The 20,603-nt window shown below is 34.1% G+C and overlaps 1 protein-coding gene across 3 annotated transcripts; it reads right to left on the reverse strand.

The window, feature by feature from the left end:
- Positions 1 to 1,804: 1,804 nt before the first annotated feature.
- On the reverse strand, positions 1,805 to 16,156 carry asgr1c.2 (asialoglycoprotein receptor 1c, tandem duplicate 2). 3 transcript variants are annotated; one of them, XM_079418017.1, is made up of 10 exons: positions 16,007 to 16,155; positions 15,492 to 15,578; positions 5,876 to 5,971; positions 5,706 to 5,804; positions 5,287 to 5,391; positions 5,017 to 5,166; positions 4,766 to 4,858; positions 4,267 to 4,427; positions 4,067 to 4,176; positions 1,805 to 3,035 (listed from the first exon to the last, which is right to left on the reverse strand). In XM_079418017.1, the coding sequence occupies exons 1-10, from the start codon at positions 16,077 to 16,079 to the stop codon at positions 2,888 to 2,890; spliced, it is 1,122 nt and encodes a 373-aa protein (XP_079274143.1). In that variant the 5' UTR covers positions 16,080 to 16,155; the 3' UTR covers positions 1,805 to 2,887. The 3 variants fall into 3 exon arrangements, with proteins under 3 accessions (XP_079274143.1, XP_079274144.1, XP_079274145.1); XM_079418018.1 differs by lacking the exons at positions 15,492 to 15,578; positions 16,007 to 16,155 and adding exons at positions 6,379 to 6,465; positions 6,836 to 7,259; XM_079418019.1 differs by lacking the exons at positions 1,805 to 3,035; positions 4,067 to 4,176; positions 4,267 to 4,427; ... (3 more) ...; positions 5,706 to 5,804; positions 5,876 to 5,971 and adding exons at positions 8,933 to 9,580; positions 11,582 to 11,691; positions 11,780 to 11,940; ... (2 more) ...; positions 12,918 to 13,022; positions 13,298 to 13,396 and having other exon boundaries at positions 16,007 to 16,156.
- Between the last annotated feature and the right edge of the window lie 4,447 nt (positions 16,157 to 20,603).

Raw genomic sequence — 20,603 nt, forward strand, 5'->3', positions numbered from 1 at the left:
CTTGTCTAAGGACAACTTTGAACTTTTTTGATCCACTTCAAATGTTGACTACTGTATATATTGTAAGCAATGAAGCTTAATGAAATGTATTTTTGAAGTTGAAAATATATTTAGTTTCAACCTTCGCATTTCAAAATGTATTTCAGGGGCAAGAAAATATTTCCAATCTTACGGTAGCCTTTATGTGGATTGAATGGCCTATCAATGCTTTTGTCAGTCCTGTGTTCCTGTGTTGTGCTCCCAATGTGTCCCCAATTGACCCAGTTTCGCCCATGCTTTAAGCCCATATTTGGTTTTCCTGTTCCCATTTAATTCCATCAGTTTCATTTGTGTTTTAGTAATCTCCTCGTCTAGTACTGACTGAGTAAGCCCTGTGATTTCCTATGTCTAGCGTCCAGTGTTAAATGTCAACTCCATGTGATATGTGTGTGTTCCCAGTGATTTGGAAGAATAAAGACTGTTATTTTTGTGAATCTCCTACATGCTCGTCATCTCCTCGCTCCAACACAGTAGCAACCCGTGACAGCTTTATAATGACATAAATATATCTTTATTATTATTATTATTTTATTTTGTTAGTTTTACATTGTCAAGTATGCCTCTCGCTCAAGTGTGTGTGTGCACGCTCAAACTTTGTCCTGTGCACTCACACATCTCTCCATGCTCTTGCGCTAGATATTAATTCTTTTCACACCTGGATTAAACGTCAAAAGTTATCAACCAATTCAGATTTTTCTACGACTGACCTGATGAAAATACTAGACCTAGGTGAAGAGGGAACTGATCCTGGAATTTCTTTACAATTTAATAGTATTTAGTCATATCAAATGTATGTTAGAAATGGCTAGGAATCGGGTGCTTGGATGATTTATATATATATGTGTGTGTGTGTGTGTGTATATATATTAGTTTGTCTAATCGTTTGGTCAAACCCCTCTGAGCGATTTTATCTAAACAAACCAACAAAAAAGTATATGATTCTTAAAGTTCATGTGGCCATACATGTATTGTGTACTTGGGTCGACATAAATCAATAAATATATATATATATATATATATCTCTTCTGATTTAAGACAGAACTAGAGTCAGATGCACTATTCCCTAAATAGCCAACTTAAGATGTGGAGACCAAATATAACCCTATAATGAATTTATCATATTTGTGATAACATCACTACATTATTTTCTATGCGTTTAATGCATTTGCAAACAGTGTCATTACCTATAACTGTCATATAACTGTATATTCACTGTTTTAGAGGAGAGTGCCATTGAATGCGTTGCTAATATGAAGTGAGTTTTCATGAAAAGAAAATCTAACTAAAATCAAAAACTGGATTTAAAAAAAAAAAATAGATAAAAAAAAAAAAAAAACTCCTAATAAATGTCCAAACAGCGATTCTATCAGAGCATTTAGTGTGTTATGATATCATCGTTTACAACTATTATTGCATTTGATGTTGTTTGATAGGAATTGTTACTATTGCCAACAACTGATAATTTATTGCAATAATTTTAAATTCAGTTGAGATATCTGACATAATATGACATAACATTGACCTTTTATATCAAGTCTTTAGAGCCATGGGCTGTTTTTAGATAAATCGAGGTTATTTACATGTACAAATCATCCAAGCAACTCATTTCTAACCATTTCAAATATACATTTGATTAACATTGCTAAATATTATTAAACTGGAAAGAAATGGAAGATCCTTCTTTGATTGTCATTGGAAGTGATGTAACGGGAGAGAGTGCGGTCAATTTAAACAACTGGAAAACAATGGCTCGCAATGACAGACGCTGAGGAAATGGTAAATGTTTATTCATGCTCATATGACGGACCACGGCCATACAATTATGAGCCTGCTATGCAGCCAAGTGAGCAGACACAGGCCAGGATTATTATAATAAGTTTATCCGATGCCGTTGACCCTGTTGACCACAAACTTGATTACAAATCAATAATCAGACTTATTGTAAATACAAGTTTCCTAGTTGGGAATTGAAGATGAATGGCCTCCCTAGTTGTATTTACTATTGGGAAACTGAGATCATTTTGATACCATGCCCGAGATGTGGGATATGTGAAGCAGACTTCACCCGGGTGTCAAGGTCAGCCAAGTGCAAAAGCAAAGCAACAAAAATCTTACTAAGCTAAATTTGTTTAAAAAAATTATCACAATGTTTTTCATGCACATTTTCATCAGTATATAAGAATGATTTCTGAAGATCATGTGACACTGAAGACTGGAGTAATGATGCTGAAAATACAGCTTTGATCACAGGAATAAATTACATTTTAAAATATATTTAAATTAAACAATTGTGTTATTAAAGTTATTATTTCCAACTGTAATAACATTTCACAGTATTTGTTTTTACTGATTTTGTTTTGATCAAATAAATTCAGCCTTGCTGAGCAGAAGAGACTTAATTTAAAACAATTTTTAAAATTGTTTCCAAAATTTTGACAAGTACTGTACATGAAAAAAAAAAATTTTTAATACATCAAATGCCTGAACTGCCCCTTTAGAATAGTGATACCTCATCTCACTGCCTTTGCCCTACAATAAAAAGCATGCAATAATCATTTGAAATAATTATTTGTTTAATCACAATATTGAGGATGTCATTCAGACCCTTTCTTCTGCATGACAGGAAGATTTTATTAGTTCATCAGTTTGATTCTGTTACTGTTACTGCACACTGTTTCCATTAAAATGAGAAAGGTTAATTTGGTAGAAAGCAATATTAATTTAGTCATATTAGTAACTACACCACAACAGTGATAAGCACATCATTAATGTGGGTGGTAATTTACACAATTCACACACACAGTCAAAACAAAGCCTATTTACACTGTGCTTTCAGAATTTAATTGATTCAGTTTTGCATTTCACATATATACTTCATTTTGGTAGAGCAGTGGGCATCATTAATCATCCCATCATATGCAATTTGCCCACAGTCCTCTCCTCCTTCTCCCAGGCCGTGTTCGGTCCATTCATCTGGCTGTCCAGGTCTCCAGTGTCTGCAAACATAAAATATAAAATCTGTTACATATTCATTTATAGTTTGTTTAGCAGTGTTACCCATAGGATTCTGCAAGACTATGGTGGAAGGATCTTTAGGGAATCTGGGGTCAAGAAAACGCTGTAGACTTTAAAATGAAGTGCATCAATCTGGTGATAAATAAATTTTTTACCTGGATTTAAACCTCTTTTTAGTTGTGATAAAGTGTGTCCTTAGACAAGTAATATGTATTGTTAAACAAGTTACAATAGGACTGTTACGATAACTACTTTTTGTTGAATGATATTGTAACATTTTCGGTTTAGTTTCCTTTCAGTTCTGTTTTGACCTTATTTGGTAGTTCCTGTTCTAGTTTCCTGTCATTAGTTAATCTTTCATTTTCATCACCTGTGTGTAATCAATTATCTTGTTTCCTTGTTTGGTTGGTTCCTTTATAAGTCCTCTGTTTCTCTCTAGTCCTTGTCCAGTCACCCTAACGCTACTTTAATTGAAGATTCTTTGTTTGATGAAGTTTATCCTTGTTTTCAGTTCATGTCTTTATTAAAAGAACTTTTCAGTTACTCCTGGCTTCCTGCATTTCCTTTAAGGAGAGAACCGTTACAGATATATTGCCCCAGAAGTAATCGTGATAAACAATATTATTTGTCATTTTTAAAAACGTTTTACGCCACTTATTATATATTGATAATATTTCAGCGGTACCTATCAGCACTAGTCAGTGCAGTTACATTGTTGCACTGACAAAAAATATTGCTTTCATCTTCTGCCCACAACTGACAACTCTTGAGCTTTTATTTTGGAACAAAACACAATGTTAGAGACTTTTATGTTAGGATAAGGTTTCAAATTTTTTGGTTCATTGTGAAACTGTAGTGGAACAGATTAGATTATGGCGGGCCACCAAAGTCTAAATAATGAATAGTAAAGTATGGATTATGTCAGATCTGTTTGTATTTGGTCATGAATGCGAGTTCTCAATAATCAATTATCCAGAACTGAAATATCCAGTTCTCTCTATATTCAACTCACTCTCTATTCATAATGTAAGGAGTGTCATCCATCCATCTCCACTGCCCTGTGTTCTGGTCCGTGAGACCAATCCAGTAGTCGTGTGGTTTGGCGAAATTGCTAACAAATTGCTAGGAAGGGAGATAAAAGTTAATAAGTATATCTGAAAGACAGAATGAAAGGTATTAAGAAAAAAAGGTGTTGGTGTGTCTGTTACACACCCACTCCTTCTCAGAACCATCGTCAATTTTTAGGAGTAACGCGCCCTTCTCTTCGCAGTAATCCTTTGCTTTGGTCCAGTTCATTGTATCCTGCGAGAACAGGTAACAACTGTTTCTGAACGGGATCCAATCAGGTTCAGTACAGCCTGGTGTAAGTAAGTCTAAGTAAGTAAGAGAAAGAAAGAGTGCATAACGGTGTAGCATGAAAGACATATATGCATTTAATTGCATTTAATCAAAACACTGCAGTAAAAAAAAATGAAAAGAGGACATGCATAATTAAACAATTTAATGAAATCGACAGAATTAACCCCTATAAACCCTACTTTTCCCTGTGAGGTGGCTTCGTAAATTCTTATTTATTGTTGCACCTGGTGCACCTTCATTATGAACTTTCTTGGTAAAATAACAGTAGTTATTCTGCTGCATAACATCATTGAAACAGAAGATGCATTATATTTGAGTGCAACATTGCACCTTGGGTTTATAATTTACTCACTTGTAAATGACAGTTTATAAGAAAGAGATTGAATAGATGATCTCAGTTGCCCTACTGAATGCTTCAGGTCTGACAGTGAGCTTGCCATGTCCACTTTAGTTGAAGAAGGGAAAAAAAAACATTTCAGCATGATTACCTCTAATATATATATAGGAAAAACTTAATTCTCTATATTAAAATTTCTTAAATGAAATATTTAGTAACATTTGGATATATCGGTTCATTTTAGTTAATATCATTTTAGGTCTTACTCAAGATCCGTTGTGTGCGTGGAATAGACTGTAGAGCAATAATAGATGGCACCAAATTGCCTATTAGGTTATCCCTAAGGGTCGATACTGAAGAACTCAAACTGTCCATCAAACTCTTGACTTCAGTGTGTGACCCATCCTGCTTGCTCTCTGTAGGAGAAAAAAGAGAGAAAGTTGCATCTTTTGAGCCAATTAATAAACAGCTTCAAACCCTTGAATTGTTCTTTTAAAGTTGAAGATACAAAACTGAAAAATACGTCCAGTGCTCACCCAGCTTTTGTAGGTTTTCTTCTTGTTTGGATGCGAGTGAACTCAGTGAGGTGCCAAGACCGCTCATCAGGGTCTCAATATCAGACAACTTCTTTATTTGCATTTCTTTTGCATATAGAGTCAGAGAGAATAATCAATGCTTTTTATACACATATCATATCTTCATCTGATCATATAAGTCATAGAGGAAAAGGATCGTTAGCCATCATGTTCTGTTGAGATTGACTTTTCTGTCGGAGTCTTGAATCATGCAAACATTGATTGCATTAATTTTCCATTAATGTTACTTTATGATGAATTCATGATCAAAATATATTTAAAAAATCATGAATTGTCATATGCTTAATTGCAAATATTTTTTTAATTCAATTAAATGGTCTTGCGATCTGTCACAAAATTAAACAAGACAAGACACTAACCCCTAGTCATTGGGTTACTTGCTCCAGATGTGTTCAAATATGAACTCAGGCTGAACACTGAGGTCTGCAGCTCTGCAACCTTCTTTTCTAGATCACCACCTACCAAAAATATAAGCATTAATCAAAAATCCATAACCAAAACGAATCTGTGACAATGATGAAGTTCCCACCTGTGATCTGAAAATCAGATTTGACTGAGGTTAGATCAGAAGTATGGCTGTTCATCCAGCTCTCCAGCATTGAAAACTTTCTTTCTTGATGTGAATCTTTAGACCAGAGTAAACAGACAAGCAAACAATCTGTCACATTTTCCAGCTTCACTCCATGTGGTAATGCAAATGTCTGATTTTCATTATAGATTATGTAAAGTCGGTTCATATATAAGAACAAGATTCATATTACAGTTACTTGTTAGTTAACTGAGCAGTTTTTAGAACACTATTTTAAAACAAAACTATCTTTTTTTATTTGTTTGTTTTTTGGTATAATTAAAAAGCTTTATAATTTCATATAAATAGAGAGAATGCATGTAATATTTTTAACATTTTAAAAAATTAATTGATGGGACAATTCATGACAACAATGAAAACTGGTGAAAAAACTTTAAAAGTAAAAGTTTCTTATGATAATATAATGACAATATTATAATAACTGTGGTGTTTAATTCACTCACAGATGACAGAAGTCATGATCATGAAAATAATCATGCAGACTGTTCCTAGAAGCACAAGTATGCCAGTTTGTCTGCTGCATGGACGACCTGCAGAAAAAAACATACGCTTGATTAATTTATGTTGCTAATTTCTTCTCCTCCTTTAGACTTTAATACTTTAAAAGAGTTTAGAGTAATATTACAACCACTGTGTATAAGCAAAAGTATTAATGATACATGTATCAGCACAAATCAAAAGTAACCATACTTAGCACATGAACGTGATCAATAACTGAAGCCGAGGATGAAGGATTTTATTAAATGGCATTCTTGATTCCAATTACATTCCAAATATAAAAGCTGCTTTTATAGTGATAATTAAAAAAGTTTCAATACATTAAAATAAATGTAATTGCAGGACTAAATGAAACATTTTCCATTTCACCTAAACCACAAAAGTCAAATAAATTTTTCAAACCTTTCCGAAATGATTTATTTGGTTCACATTCCATCTCCATTTTAATGTATTCTTCTGAGCAATCCATTCCTATTTTTGAGGTAAAATTATCAGTCACTTGATTCTCATAATGAAAAATCAAAATAACACCTCCCTTATATTATAATCCATTGTGCAATCATGTTCCTTAAAATGAAATAAAAGGTACATTCACTTCCACATTCTGATATTTAGGGACTGGGAGGTTTCTAGGTATTCTTTTACTGAGACTCTGATAGGAAAATGTCAAATAAAATTGCAATGCAACTTTTATTTGCATGTAAGTTTTCTTCATGACAGGTATAATGATGGTTAGGTCTGCTTTACATCATGCATTAGCTAAAGATTATCTGTTAATTCCTCCCAAAATGTTTCCATGGTTTGCTATTTTGATTTGTGTGTGTGTGTGTGTGTGTGTGTAATATGCGTTGACTTTTTATGTTTGTGACGGCTGTAGGAATCTTTCTTTTTACCATTTGAAGATTCACTTCTAGTGAAAGACTAAAATAATTCAGCTGAATTAACAAAATACAGCAGTTGTGCTGATCTTGGACTTTTACATGCAAAAATAAAAACTGAACAAGGGAAGTGAAAATATATTGTATGAAAGTTTGACCTCGATCCATTTTGGCTAAAATTAAATATGGAGTCAAAACGAAGCTTGAAGTCTGCCGTGAAAAAAATCCTGTATCTTTATTTTACTTCAATCTGCATGAAAATACCAGTGGCCAGACCTTTTTTAAAGCTTAAACATGCTGATAAATCACCCTCAACCAAATGCATCTAATGTTTGTGGCTGTGTATGTGATTTCATAAATAAGAATGTTGCAAGGTAAATACAAGTAGAGCACTATTGACTGCATTTGTGGCATGATGACAATTACCACAAAAGTAATTCATCACATCCTCAGAGTTCAAACAAAACTAATTTACTTAAAATTAAAATACACAGAGTCATGCAATAAACATTCAAGTACACAGTTTAGCCTAACGACTAACTGTTAAGTTTTCACATGATTAAATTGTTCACAAGAAGACAAGTATATTATTTTATTAGTTTATCAATATGATTCCTGTTGATTTGTTGACTGTTAAATTTTTAAGACAGAGCGAGAAGGGTTAATTTGGTAGGATGAGACATAAATTTAGTCATACATAATTTCCGTGGGTCCTTACATTTGGTTTGATCAAATTTATGCCATAGATTATCTTAAATAGTACACCAAAAGTTTTAATTATTTTAAGAGGTCTTAAATTTGGGGACATAAAACAGTCATTGCAAAACAGAAATGTGATTATTAAACTTCAAAAGGCTAATTTAAATGAATGTGAGTGCATGTGATTTATATAACAATATGTTGTAAATGGTGGTAAGAGGGCATATTGTATGCCCTCATCTTTTTGAATGAGCAGCTGGAAATAGTAAAGCATGGGCATTTCAAAATAAGAGTCACAGTGTATTTACATTTACATTTAGTCATTTAGCAGATGCTTTTATCCAAAGCGACTTACGAATGAGGACAATGGAAGCAATCAAAATTTTTTTTTAGCCGATTCTTAAAGATGCTGCTCGGATTGAGTTGGGCAGGTCATTCCACCAGGAGGGAACATTTCATTTAAAAGTCAGTGATTTTGTGCCTCTTTGGGATGGCACAATAAAGCGACGTTCATTTGCAGAACGTAAGCTTCTAGAGGGCACATAAGTCTGAAGTAATGAATTTAGGTAAAGGGGTGCAGAACCAGTAGTGGTTTTGTAGGCAAACATTAATGCCTTGAATTTTAATGCGAGCAGCTATTGTTAGCCAGTGTAAATTGATAAACAGAGGTGTGACGTGCCATTATTTTTGGCTCATTAAAAATGAATCTTGCAAGTTAATTGTTAATTGTTAATTATCATTGTTAATTGTTATTTCAGACTTGTTTATGATAAAAGTCTCTCGATATGCATAAAATGCTTTTCCCCCCTAGCCATTAATGGTATTTGGTTTACACAATAAACAGTATCAGGCATTTATATCAGCATAAACTCGTGTGGCTTCTCTCTGGGTCACTGGAAAGAAAGACTTAGAACATGATTTAACATTCAATATATAGATTTTATTAACATCAGCACAATCATTTTTATTGCTTTTCTTCAAAAACCTCATTATTGTATCAACAAAATCCAGTATCAACAGACCTCTGCTCTCATGTGTGTATTAATACATGAGAACTTAAACTACTTCTAATGTAAATATTGAACTGATTAAGTAAAAGAATTTGAGATATCTGATTTATTTTGTGATTGTATGGGTTTGTTCTATAAAGGCATGCTGTATTAATTTCATCTGTCAAGTCTTAAAAAGTCTTAAATTTGATTTTAAAGACTCTGGAGAAAGCATGTATTAGTCATAACTACACCAAACACATTAATTTGATTTGTAATTTACACCCAAAGTTTCAGCAATTTCAGCACAATACTCCCCCACCACACACAAAAAAATGTAATAAACTCAAAACGAAACTTATCTAGACTTGTTTGTGGACAGTGCTGTTATTCATTCAGTGCTGACCACACTTTATGGCACATATTTTCAGTCCTATTTTTTCATTTCACATATATACTTCATTTTGTAAGAGCAGTGGGCGTCATTTAACAGCCCATATACGGTAATGTGCCCACAGTCCTCTCCTTCCTCTCCCAGACCATGTTTAGTCCAGTCATCCGGCTGCCCAAGAACCCATTGTCTGTGAAATTGAAATTCAAAATTTGTTAAATTGTTCATTTATAGTTGAACATAAGCAATATCCAAAACTGATTGACCAGAATTAGCCATTTTGACAAATATCCTCATCGTTTGCAGAGGACAGCTCCTTCCATCTGGCCATTGTCATTAAAATCTGCCAAATAACATGTAATATAGCTAATACCTAGTACTCAGTCATTTATTGAATTATAGGCTGGGAATAAAGAGTGCAAGCTTGTATGAAAACGATAAATGATCAAAAATGATGTCCGCACAATTTGGTATGTTTCATTGCGTCATGACAATTGAAACAATTCAAACATAGAACTCGTACATAAGTTTTACGCTCCAGGCACTACTTCACATCACACATACAAAATATTCAATAAATGTAAAAAAAAAAAAAAAAAAAAAAGGTTTAAATAAAGTGCAATTTTCCTAGGATGGACATCACTTTTGGCTATTACTGCATGAGGTGGGGAATAGGTCAATGTCTGTGGTAACACACTAAACTGTCCAGATAGAAAAGGTCGTAGCGCCAAACACTCTTCCAAAAATCCAATAGGCAAATAAGGTGCGTAGATCCAAAATACAATAATAATAAATAATAAAATACAATAATACAAAGATGAACGAGAGCCACACTCGTCCAGATTCAGCCAAAGATGCTTGTTTCATTTATTGCTCAGAGGTCACCAAAAACTGTGCAAATAGGTGCACATTTGTCTGGTTGACTTTTTTTTTTTTTTCTCTAGGCTTGATTGTGTTTATGGAGTCCAGTCTAACACGTGTTAATGCTTCATTTAAAAAAAAAGCCTTATTTTTCACATAATTTACCTTTGTTCTACACCGCTCTGTCCCTTCTCCGATGAATGCTCTGATGATTTCATGGTTTTATGAAGCCCCTCCCTCAGAAATGCGCAATGGGTTCAGATTGGTTAGCTGGCCCAGTGTGTAGTGATTGGCTAAACCGCCTAGTTCAGTTCAGAAACGTCACGCCCCTGACCTCCGAATGTGCCCCGGTTGGAAACAATGGCATCATCAATATTGCTTATCAATCTGAGACCCAGAGAATATTAGTGAATAGGATTGCGCAGAACTTGTGCAAGCACGGCTCTTACAGGACGTTTCAGAATGGTATGTTTTTTGTTTGCTCATACTTTTAGATATGCTGTTATTTGTAAATGCTACTGCTTATGTTAGCTTTTAATATACAGTTTTATCCTGATTAAAGCTATAATACAGCAGAATGCGTGATTGCATTGTAGCATTTTTGTAAAGTAATTGTATAATTTGTGACAGAAAGAAGTGTTTGCCAGCAACCGCATGCCAATGGCCTCGCCCCCTTTGTTGCATGTTCCTGGTGGTGGGGCTTATGTAAATTTCAGGGTTTGTGATGTCACCAACCCGGGAAGTAGCTTCTTGTAGTCCCTACCAGCCGTAACTGTGCAAATACTATTTATGCTCAAACTCCAATTTTACACACTAACTAAAGTTAAAAATGTGAAATCACAATCAACCACCTGTATATATATATATATATACAGGCGAGTGCGGGCACGGGTGGGTAGACACTTGTAAGTACACAAAGAACGCTGTGCTTATAAACACTACATTATCAGGCATTACAGGTAAGATGAAATGAAAATGCCATCGAAACTTTTCTGAACACAGTTGATTGCCTTGAGAGATACATTCATCCAAAAACTTTGGTGTTATATTTTTATTTTGAAACGTGCAGCACTCATATGTGTTCAATGAAATCATTGTCTTTTGAAGTTTTATCCATAGCATTAATACATTTCACGATTTTTGTCTTTCCGTCCATAAATGTAAGACATCTTGAAATTATAATTAAGACTTTCTTATAGCATTTAAGGTATTTAAAAATATGTTAGAACCTTAAAATTGATTAATGAACTAAATTGAAGACTTTTTAAGGACCCCTGGAAACCCTGTACCTCTGGAACCAAATATCTAGTTCTCTATATATTCAACTTACGCTTTATTCATGGTGTAAGGAGTGTCATCCGCCCATCTCCACTGCCCTGTGTTCTGGTCCGTAAGACCAATCCAGTATTCGTGTGGTTTAGCCATATTGGTAACAAATTGCTAGGAAGGGAGATAAAATAATAACTGAAAGACAGATTGGATTGGCGTGTGTGTGTGTGTGTGTGTGTGTGTGTGTGTACCCACGTACCCACTCCTTCTCAGAGGTATCTTCTATTTTTAAGAGTAACGCACCCTGCTCTTCACAGTAATCTTTTGCTTTGGTCCAATTCATTGCATCATGAGAGAACAGGTAACAGCTGTTTCTGAACGGGATCCAATCGGGTTCAGTACAGCCTGATGTAAGCAAGTCTAAGAAAGAGAGTGCATAATGTTGCATTATTTTTTTACTCAGGCATGCAACACATTTAATCAAATTATCACAGTAAAAACTAAATCCAAAGAGACAAACAATTAATTTAAATGAACAGAATTTTCATTTGGGTAAACTTCCCCTTTTCGCTGAGGTGGTTTCGGAAATTCTTAATCACTGTACTGATGTTGTTTGATTTCAAGTTTTTTGGTAAAAAATGTTTTCCTATACACCCTTAGTAAAAAATTACAAAACCATCTTTTTGTCTAAAAATGTAATTTATTGTCTAATAAATGCAATCCTAGCCAGATATTGTTCCCCCACAGTGCTTCTCCTCATTTACTTTGACCACCTTCAAATACTGCAACTAAAGCAGTAATTGCTCTTGTACCTGGTGCACCTTCATTATTAACTTTCTTGGTTATTCTGCTGCATAACATCATTGAAACAGAAACTGCATTATATTTGAGCACAATATTACACTTTGAATTTAGAGTTTACTCACTGGTAAATGATAGTTTATACGAAAGTAATTGAATAGATGATCTCGTTTCCCCCATGAAATGCATCAGGCCCATCAATGATCTTGACATGTCCACTTTAGTTGAAGACAAGTAAAAAAATACAGTATATCAACACAATTACCTCTAATAAAAGCAGAAGCTTATTCTATACAACAGAATATTTATTATTAACATTTATAATTTAGGTAATGTTTCTGTTTATTTTAATTAATATAATTTTAGGTCTTACTCAAAATAAGTTGTGTGTGTTGAAAAGAGAAAACTGATGACCTCGAACTGTTCTCTGTCAGTTTATCCCTAAGAGCCGATACTGAAGAACTCAAAGTGTCCATCAAACTCTTCACTTCAGGGTGTGACACATTCTGCTGGCGCTCTGTTGGACAAAACCAAGAGAAAGTGTCATAATTTGAGGTTGAGGATTCAAAACTGAAAAGTATACGTCCAGTGCTTACCCAGCTTTTGTAGGATTTCTTCTTGTTTGGATGCGAGTAAACTCAGTGAGGAGCCAAGATCAGTCATCAAGGTCTCAATATTAGAAAACTTCTTTTCTTGCAGTTCTTATGCATATGGAGTGAGAGGGATTATTCAATTATTAAATGATCAGTGCTTTTTATGCACATATCATATCTTAGACTATTTTCAGTGTTAAAAGTCAAAGAGGAAAAGAATAGTTAACCAACATGTTTTGTTGAGATCAGCTATTTTCATGGAGGACATTTGAAGAGTGCTATTTTGAACTTCATGATGAATTTATGTATATACATATATTTTTTTAGGTAAATTAAATGATTTGTTGTGATCTGTCAAAAAATAAAAAAGACAAGACACTAACCCCTAGTCATTGGGTTACTTGCTCCAGATGTGTTCAAATATGAACTCAGGCTGAACACTAAGGTCTGCAGCTCTGCAACCTTCTTTTCTAGGGCACCACCTACCAAAAACAGTTCATTAGAAGTCCATTACCAAAACTGATCTGTGATGATGATGATGATGAAGTTCTCATCTGCGATCTGAAAATCAGATTTGACTGAGGTTAGATCAGAAGTATGGCTGTTCCTCCAGCTCTCCAGCATTGAGCACTTTCTTTCTTGATGTGAAACTTTGAACAAAATAAACAGATAGACAAGCAAACAATCTGTCACATTTTCCAGCTTCACTCCATGTGGTAATGCAAATGTCTGATTTTCATTATAGATTTTGTAAACTTGGTTCATAGATAAGAACACGTTTCATATTACAGTTACTGATTAGTTGAGCAGTTTGTGACATTCTACACTTCAAAACAGAGACATTACATATTGTGATAACACGCACCTGTCTCCACACACTGATGCTTTGGCTCGTGTTTTATAAAGTCTTGGTCACGTATTTAACCCTCGTTCCCTGAAGGAGGGAACAGAGATGTCATGACCGACGAATTGGGAATCTCGACAGAGAGACCAATCTACTTTGAGTGTAAACTAAACGAGTCAATGGACATTGGCATGTGATATTTGCATCTGACTGCTACGCCTCGCAGCGTCAGTATAAATAGGCAGCAGGTGCAATTCATATTTAGGTTTTTGCTGAGGAGCCACCCAGCCTACCACCAGTTTTCAAGAATACATCAATGCTCCGCCACGTCTGGCTTGCTGTGGGTGATGGAGGAGCTCAGCAGGGTTTGCCCAACAAGGAACTCTCTGGAACAAAATACCACAAATTGTGACAAAGCAAGCCGACACTAGACCTCTCGTTGTCTTTCCCTGTTTGAGGTGAGAATACAGGAGAATACCGGCTCAACACGAAGGCTATAGAACCTAGCGAACATGTTGGGGATTGTCCATCCCGGAGCTCCAGAAATATCTGTCAGCGAGGCACCAGGTACCAGCGCCCAGAAAGATGCAATACTCCTCGTAGAGTGAGCTTGCAACTTGAGCGGGCAGGGCACACTTTCTGCTTGACAAGCCAAAGCAATGGCGTCCACTATCCAGTGGGCCATCCTTTGCCATTGCTTTGGCTTTCCCCTTCTGCCGACCTCCGTAACAGACAAAGAGCTGCTCTGAGGTCCAAAAGCTTTGTCCACATACAATCTTAAAGCGCGGACGGGAGTAGGGTATGAGGTTTTCACGGTATCATAATCATCTCAGAAAATATCACGGATTCACAGTATATTCTAAACAATAATTCTTATCAGTAGCAATAACCTTAAAAGAATAAGAACAAGTTATTTGAGTGAACAAATATTGCAACAAACTTGAAACCATGAAAGTATTGAAGTCTCCCTTCTGAAAAAAAAACATAATAATTTAAAAAACAATTAAAAAATAAAGCTATAAGCCTTATGTATATCTATATCACACGTTAACATTTTAATTAATGTTTTAAAATGTTATCAAATTAAAATTATTAATTATTAAAGTTATAAAGTAGCTCTCCAGTGTGAAGCTAGCTAATGATAAAAATATTTTTATTAGTGAATGCAAAAAAAAAAAACATTAAAGTGATAATTTGTTTTGCAGAGATTAAATCTTGAAACAGCTCAGGACTGTGGCCCTATAAGGTATTTTAAGAGAGATTATGTTGTGATTAAAATAGTTTATCCAAAAATAACATTTCTAATCACTTACCTTTATTTTGTTTCATATCCATATGACTTACATAAGATGTTTGGCAGAATTATGTCATTCCATTATGTTTTCATACAGTTAATTAAATGGTGAATGAGATCATTTCTCTTGTCTGTCATGACCTTTTGTGTGTCAAAAACATTTATTAGTGTTGTAAAAAATAATTGTTTAAAAATTGTAATTACGTAATAATAATATGTGATTACCTTTTTAGTTATTTGTTAGAATATGTACTGCAAAAGCTCTAAGCCTAATCATTAATCTTTGAAATAATCATTGATTAGTTGATTAATCGCTTTAATAATCCTTAGATTAATCAATTATCAACATATCTTTTGTTACAGCCCTAGTCCATAACACAGCTAAATGAAAGAAGTCTAGCTGCAGTACAGTAAAGATTGTGTTGTTTAATCCACTCACAGATGACAGAAGTCATGACCATGAAAATAATCATGCAGACTGTTCCTAGAAGTACAAGTATGCCAGTTTGTCTGGTACATGGACGACCTGCAGAGAAAAAGACAAAAAAAACCTTGTGTTTGATTAATTTATATTGTTTATTTCTCCCCCACCCAAGTTTAATACTTGAGACTTATATACTTTAATAGAGCTTACAGCAATAGTACAAGCATTGAAGCAATAGTACTAATGATACATGTATCAGCACAAAACATTATTGAATCTGAGGAAGAAGGATTTTGCTAAATGGCATTCTCGATTCCAATTATATTCCAAATATAAAAAGATGATTTTGTAGTGATTATTAAAAAAAATTAAAAAAAGATATTTAAATAAATGTAATTGCAGGACACATTTTCCATTTCACCTGAACTGTAAAAGTCTAATTAGTTTAATTCTTTAAGATTTAATTTAGTTTCTTTATTTCTCAAACAGTTTCTTTTTATATCAAATATAATTTTGTAAATCTTTCAAACCTCTCCGAAATGATTTCTTTGGTTCACATTCCATCTCCATTCTAATGTATTCTTCTGAGCTGTCCATTGCCATTTTCTGAGACCATATAGAAGTAAAATTAGCTTTCTATAATTATAATTAATAGCTTGAATAATAACTTGATTCTCCTAATGAAAAACAACACCTCCCTTATATTATAATCCTTTATCCAATCATGTTCCTTGAATAAAAAAGGAATATTCACTTCCACATTCTGAAGAACTGATATTTAGGGAATGGGAGGATTCTAGGTATTCTGTTACTGAGTCACTGAAAGGAAAATATAAAAAAAGAAAATTGTCTAATGTAACATTTTTTGTGTTGTGTGATGTCTACTTTACATCATGTATTAGCTAAAGATTATCCCTAATTTATTACACGGCACTCTGGAATACTTGATTCTGATTGGTCAGCCGCAGCATTCCAATGTGTGTTATTTCCCGATAACAACCGCCGTAATTAGCAACACAGAATAACACACCACTCATCCAGGTATTTAAAGCCAGCACTTCTTTAAAGACACTCATATCGCACCGCCACACTCCTTGTCTCATTCAAACGCAACTGAAGCTTGTGCCTTAGTTAATGACTGCATTTACTGTAAAATGAAACAGTAGGCCAGCGGTAATATTATTGAGATGTTCGTCTTGTTGCCAGAACAATTGTTGTACACTCTCATGGATTGTCACTGTCGCCTTTGGCTTGCGTAGTTGGGGGCAATATTATCGGTGTGATTGCACAGACACTGTTGGATGAGAACTGAACTGAGCTGGACGATGGCATCACTGAATCAATGATGAACTGAAAAATTGACTGGTCACTATCATCCTCTTGCATTATCGACATACTATTTTCCTGTTTAAGCTGCTTTGACACAATCTGTATTGTATAAGGCACTATATAAATAAAGGTGACTTAAAATGTTATTTGACAATAAAGTATTAAACTCTTATGTCCTTGTCTTCATTTATATGGTGAAAAACTGTAATTAGTGATACATCATGCTTTAAATGCCCGTCTTGTCAGAATTTTGTCTGAAAGCTAGACAAACATGGAAGCTTTGTGTTTGAAGACCTAATAAAATATTTCAATGCAAATCAATATTTCACATCTAATTATTTATTAAAGTGGCAAGTCGCCATGTAATAATCAGCGTAGAATAAACTCTGACAGGCTGATCAAGAACCCGACTTGAAGGGTTTATTCTGCAGTAACAACCAGCTGGATGTACTTTATCCCTTACTTACAAAAAACATTTCACCTCCCCAAAATGTGCTCTATTCCATGGATCTAGTTTGTCATTTAGATTTTTTTAAATATCTGTCCTTTGCGTTGACTTCCTTTTTTACATTTGTGACGGTTGTAGGGAATTTTCCTTTTTACCATTTGAAATATCACTGCCAGTGAAAGACTAATAATTGCTGAATTAACTAAATACTGCAGTTGTGCTGATCTTGGACTTTTAAACATTCCAAACTATATTGAACAAAGGAAGTGAGAGTAATTCGCATGAAATTCACATGAGGTTTTGATCACATCTAACCGTTTTGGTTATACTTAAATATGAAGTCTGTCCTGAAAAATCCCGTATCTTTCTTTTAGTAATTCGGCATGAAAATACCAGTAGCCAGACCTCTTATATAGCTTAAACATGCTGATAAGCGGACGTCAACCAAATGCATAATATTTGCAGCTGCATATGAAGAAAGTTGCAAGGTAAATAAAAGTAGAGCTCTATTGACTATTTTTGGAATGACAATTAAAACAAAACGAATTTACTTCAAATGAAAGAGCCATGCAATAAACATTCAAATACTCACTTTAGCCAAAACACTTGCCTATATGTTTTCACATGATTAAATTATTCATAGGAAGACAGTATGCTATTTTTTTGTTTATTCTTGTTGATTTGTTGAATGTTGAATTGTTAAGACAGAGAAGGGTTAATTTGGTACAGTGAGATAAGAATTGTCATATTACAGGCTTTCTGTGAAGTCTTAAAAAGTCTTAAATTTGGTTTGTCAAATTTAAGGCCATAACGTATCTTAAATAGTAGCTACACCAGAAAATCTTAAATTATGAGACAGAAAACAGTCATTGCAAAACAGAAATGTGTCTATGAAACTTCAATTGGCCAATTTAAATAAATGTGAACACATAAGGTTTATATAATAATATGTTGTACATGTTTGTAAGAGGGCATATTTTATTATGTCTTACATTTTTGAAAGAGCAGCTGGAAATAGTAAAGCATGGACATTTCAAAATAAAGAGTCCCAGTGTATTTCAGGCTTGTTTGTGATGAAAATGTGCATAAAATGCTTTCTTCCCCTAGCCATTATTGGTATTTGGGTTACACAGTAAACAGTCTCTGGCATTTAAATCAGCATAAACGCATATGGCTTCTCTCTGGGTCACTGGAAAGAAAGACTAAGAACATGATTTAACATTCAATATATTGATTTTTATTAGTATCGGCACAATCAGTTTTATTGCTTTTCTTCAAAAACACATTATTGTATCAGCAAAATCCAGTGTCAACAGACCTCTGCTTTGTGTGTATTAATATAGGAGAGCATAAACCATTTCTAGTTAGCCTATATGTAAATATTGAACAAAACAGTCTTGAGTATTTAAGCGTGCAGAAATGAGCCGCATCCTGATTACTTCAGTAAAAGAATTTGAGATTCCTGATTTATTTTGTGATTGTATGGGTTTGATCTGTAACGTCATGCTGTCTTAAAAAGTCAGTAAAAAAAAAAAGAAAAAAGTCTTGATTGTAAAAACCCCACCACACACACAAAAAATGTAATAAACTCCTATTCCAAAACTTATAGACTTGTTTGTGGACTGTGATTTTATAATCTCATTCATTCAGTTTTGACCACACTTGACGGCACATATTTCCAGTCCTATTTTTTCATTTCACATATATACTTCATTTTGTAAGAGCAGTGGGCGTCATTTAACAGCCCATATATGGTAATGTGCCCACAGTCCTCTCCTTCCTCTCCCAGACCATGTTCAGTCCAGTCATCCGGCTGCCCAGGAGTCCATTGTCTGCGAAATTGAAATTGAAAATCTGTTACACTGTTCATTTATAGTTCATGTGTTATGTTAGTATATGCAACCCAATCCGACTTGGGTAGGGTGACCAGATTTCTCATAGTGGAATATGGGACGGGTGAGAAATTTATATATTCAAATTTCAAACAATAGGACAAATACGATAGGAATACTCGTTTTTAAGATACAATAGTTTTATTTAACACGTATACATTTATTTAACATCTTTTGTGGTCTGATTAACATTAATGAAACAGACTTTAATTAGACGGCCAAAACCAAATGCATGGATGTGAAATACTGACACATAACCCATTTTCACCCACCTGTTTACGTTCACTTAAGCCAAGTTTAGAGAGCAATCCAAAAATCAGTGTCAAACAGGCAAATGGGTCAAATAAACCAGTATATCTTTGATACAACACTTGCAACCAAACACAAAACAAAGCAAACCGTGCTCACAACCTCTCACAACTCTAAATACAACCTCTCACAAAAACTCTGCACTATACAAAACTAACTGCTCAGTTCACAAGACGGCAAAACAATGCTCCTGAGGAAGTGATGTCGTGATTTTTAAAGTTCCAATCAGGAGACAGGAAGAATCAGCCTGCAGGAGCCAATCGGATGGCTTTCCCTACTCACTGGTAAATGATAGTTTAGAAGTAAGAGATTGAATTGATGATTTCACTTCCCACATTAAATGCACTTTAGTTGGAGACAAAAAAATTATAATAGGAAAAGCATAATTCTATAAACAGAATGATTTATGAAAATATATTATATATGAACGGTCAATATATTAAAGAATTTTATTGGTAATTATATAGAATAATACATTGTGGTAATATATTACAGTATACTGAATAATACATAAGGAATTGCTGCTTTCCATATATTGGGGAATATATGTCAACATATATGGTGCTCATATAGTCCCATTTATATGGGAATATGTATTAGCAATATATGAACACAGTTCAAAGTAAATATTTATTTTTATATTTTTTCATATATTTGTAAATATATAAATATTGGCTACACATATAATCTAACATATATGCAGTATAATAATGTCACATATGTGTGAACATGTATGCAAAATATATGTATCCAAATATGAGCAAATTTATTGTCATGTATGAGTGTGTGTATACATATATATAAAATGTGTGTGTGTGTGTATTTTCACATGTAGCTACTATACAGGTCCTTCTCAAAAAATTAGCATATTGTGATAAAGTTCATTATTTTCTGTAATGTACTGATAAACATTAGACTTTCATATATTTTAGATTCATTACAACACAACTGAAGTAGTTCAAGCCTTTTATTGTTTTAATATTGATGATTTTGGCATACAGCTCATGAAAACCCAAAATTCCTATCTCAAAAAATTAGCATATCATGAAAAGGTTCTCTAAACGAGCTATTAACCTAATCATCTGAATCAACTAATTAACTCTAAACACCTGCAAAAGATTCCTGAGGCTTTTAAAAACTCCCAGCCTG

The sequence above is a fragment of the Barbus barbus genome (genome assembly GCF_936440315.1).
Source record: "Barbus barbus genome assembly, chromosome: 6".
In the NCBI taxonomy this organism is placed as follows: domain Eukaryota; kingdom Metazoa; phylum Chordata; class Actinopteri; order Cypriniformes; family Cyprinidae; genus Barbus; species Barbus barbus.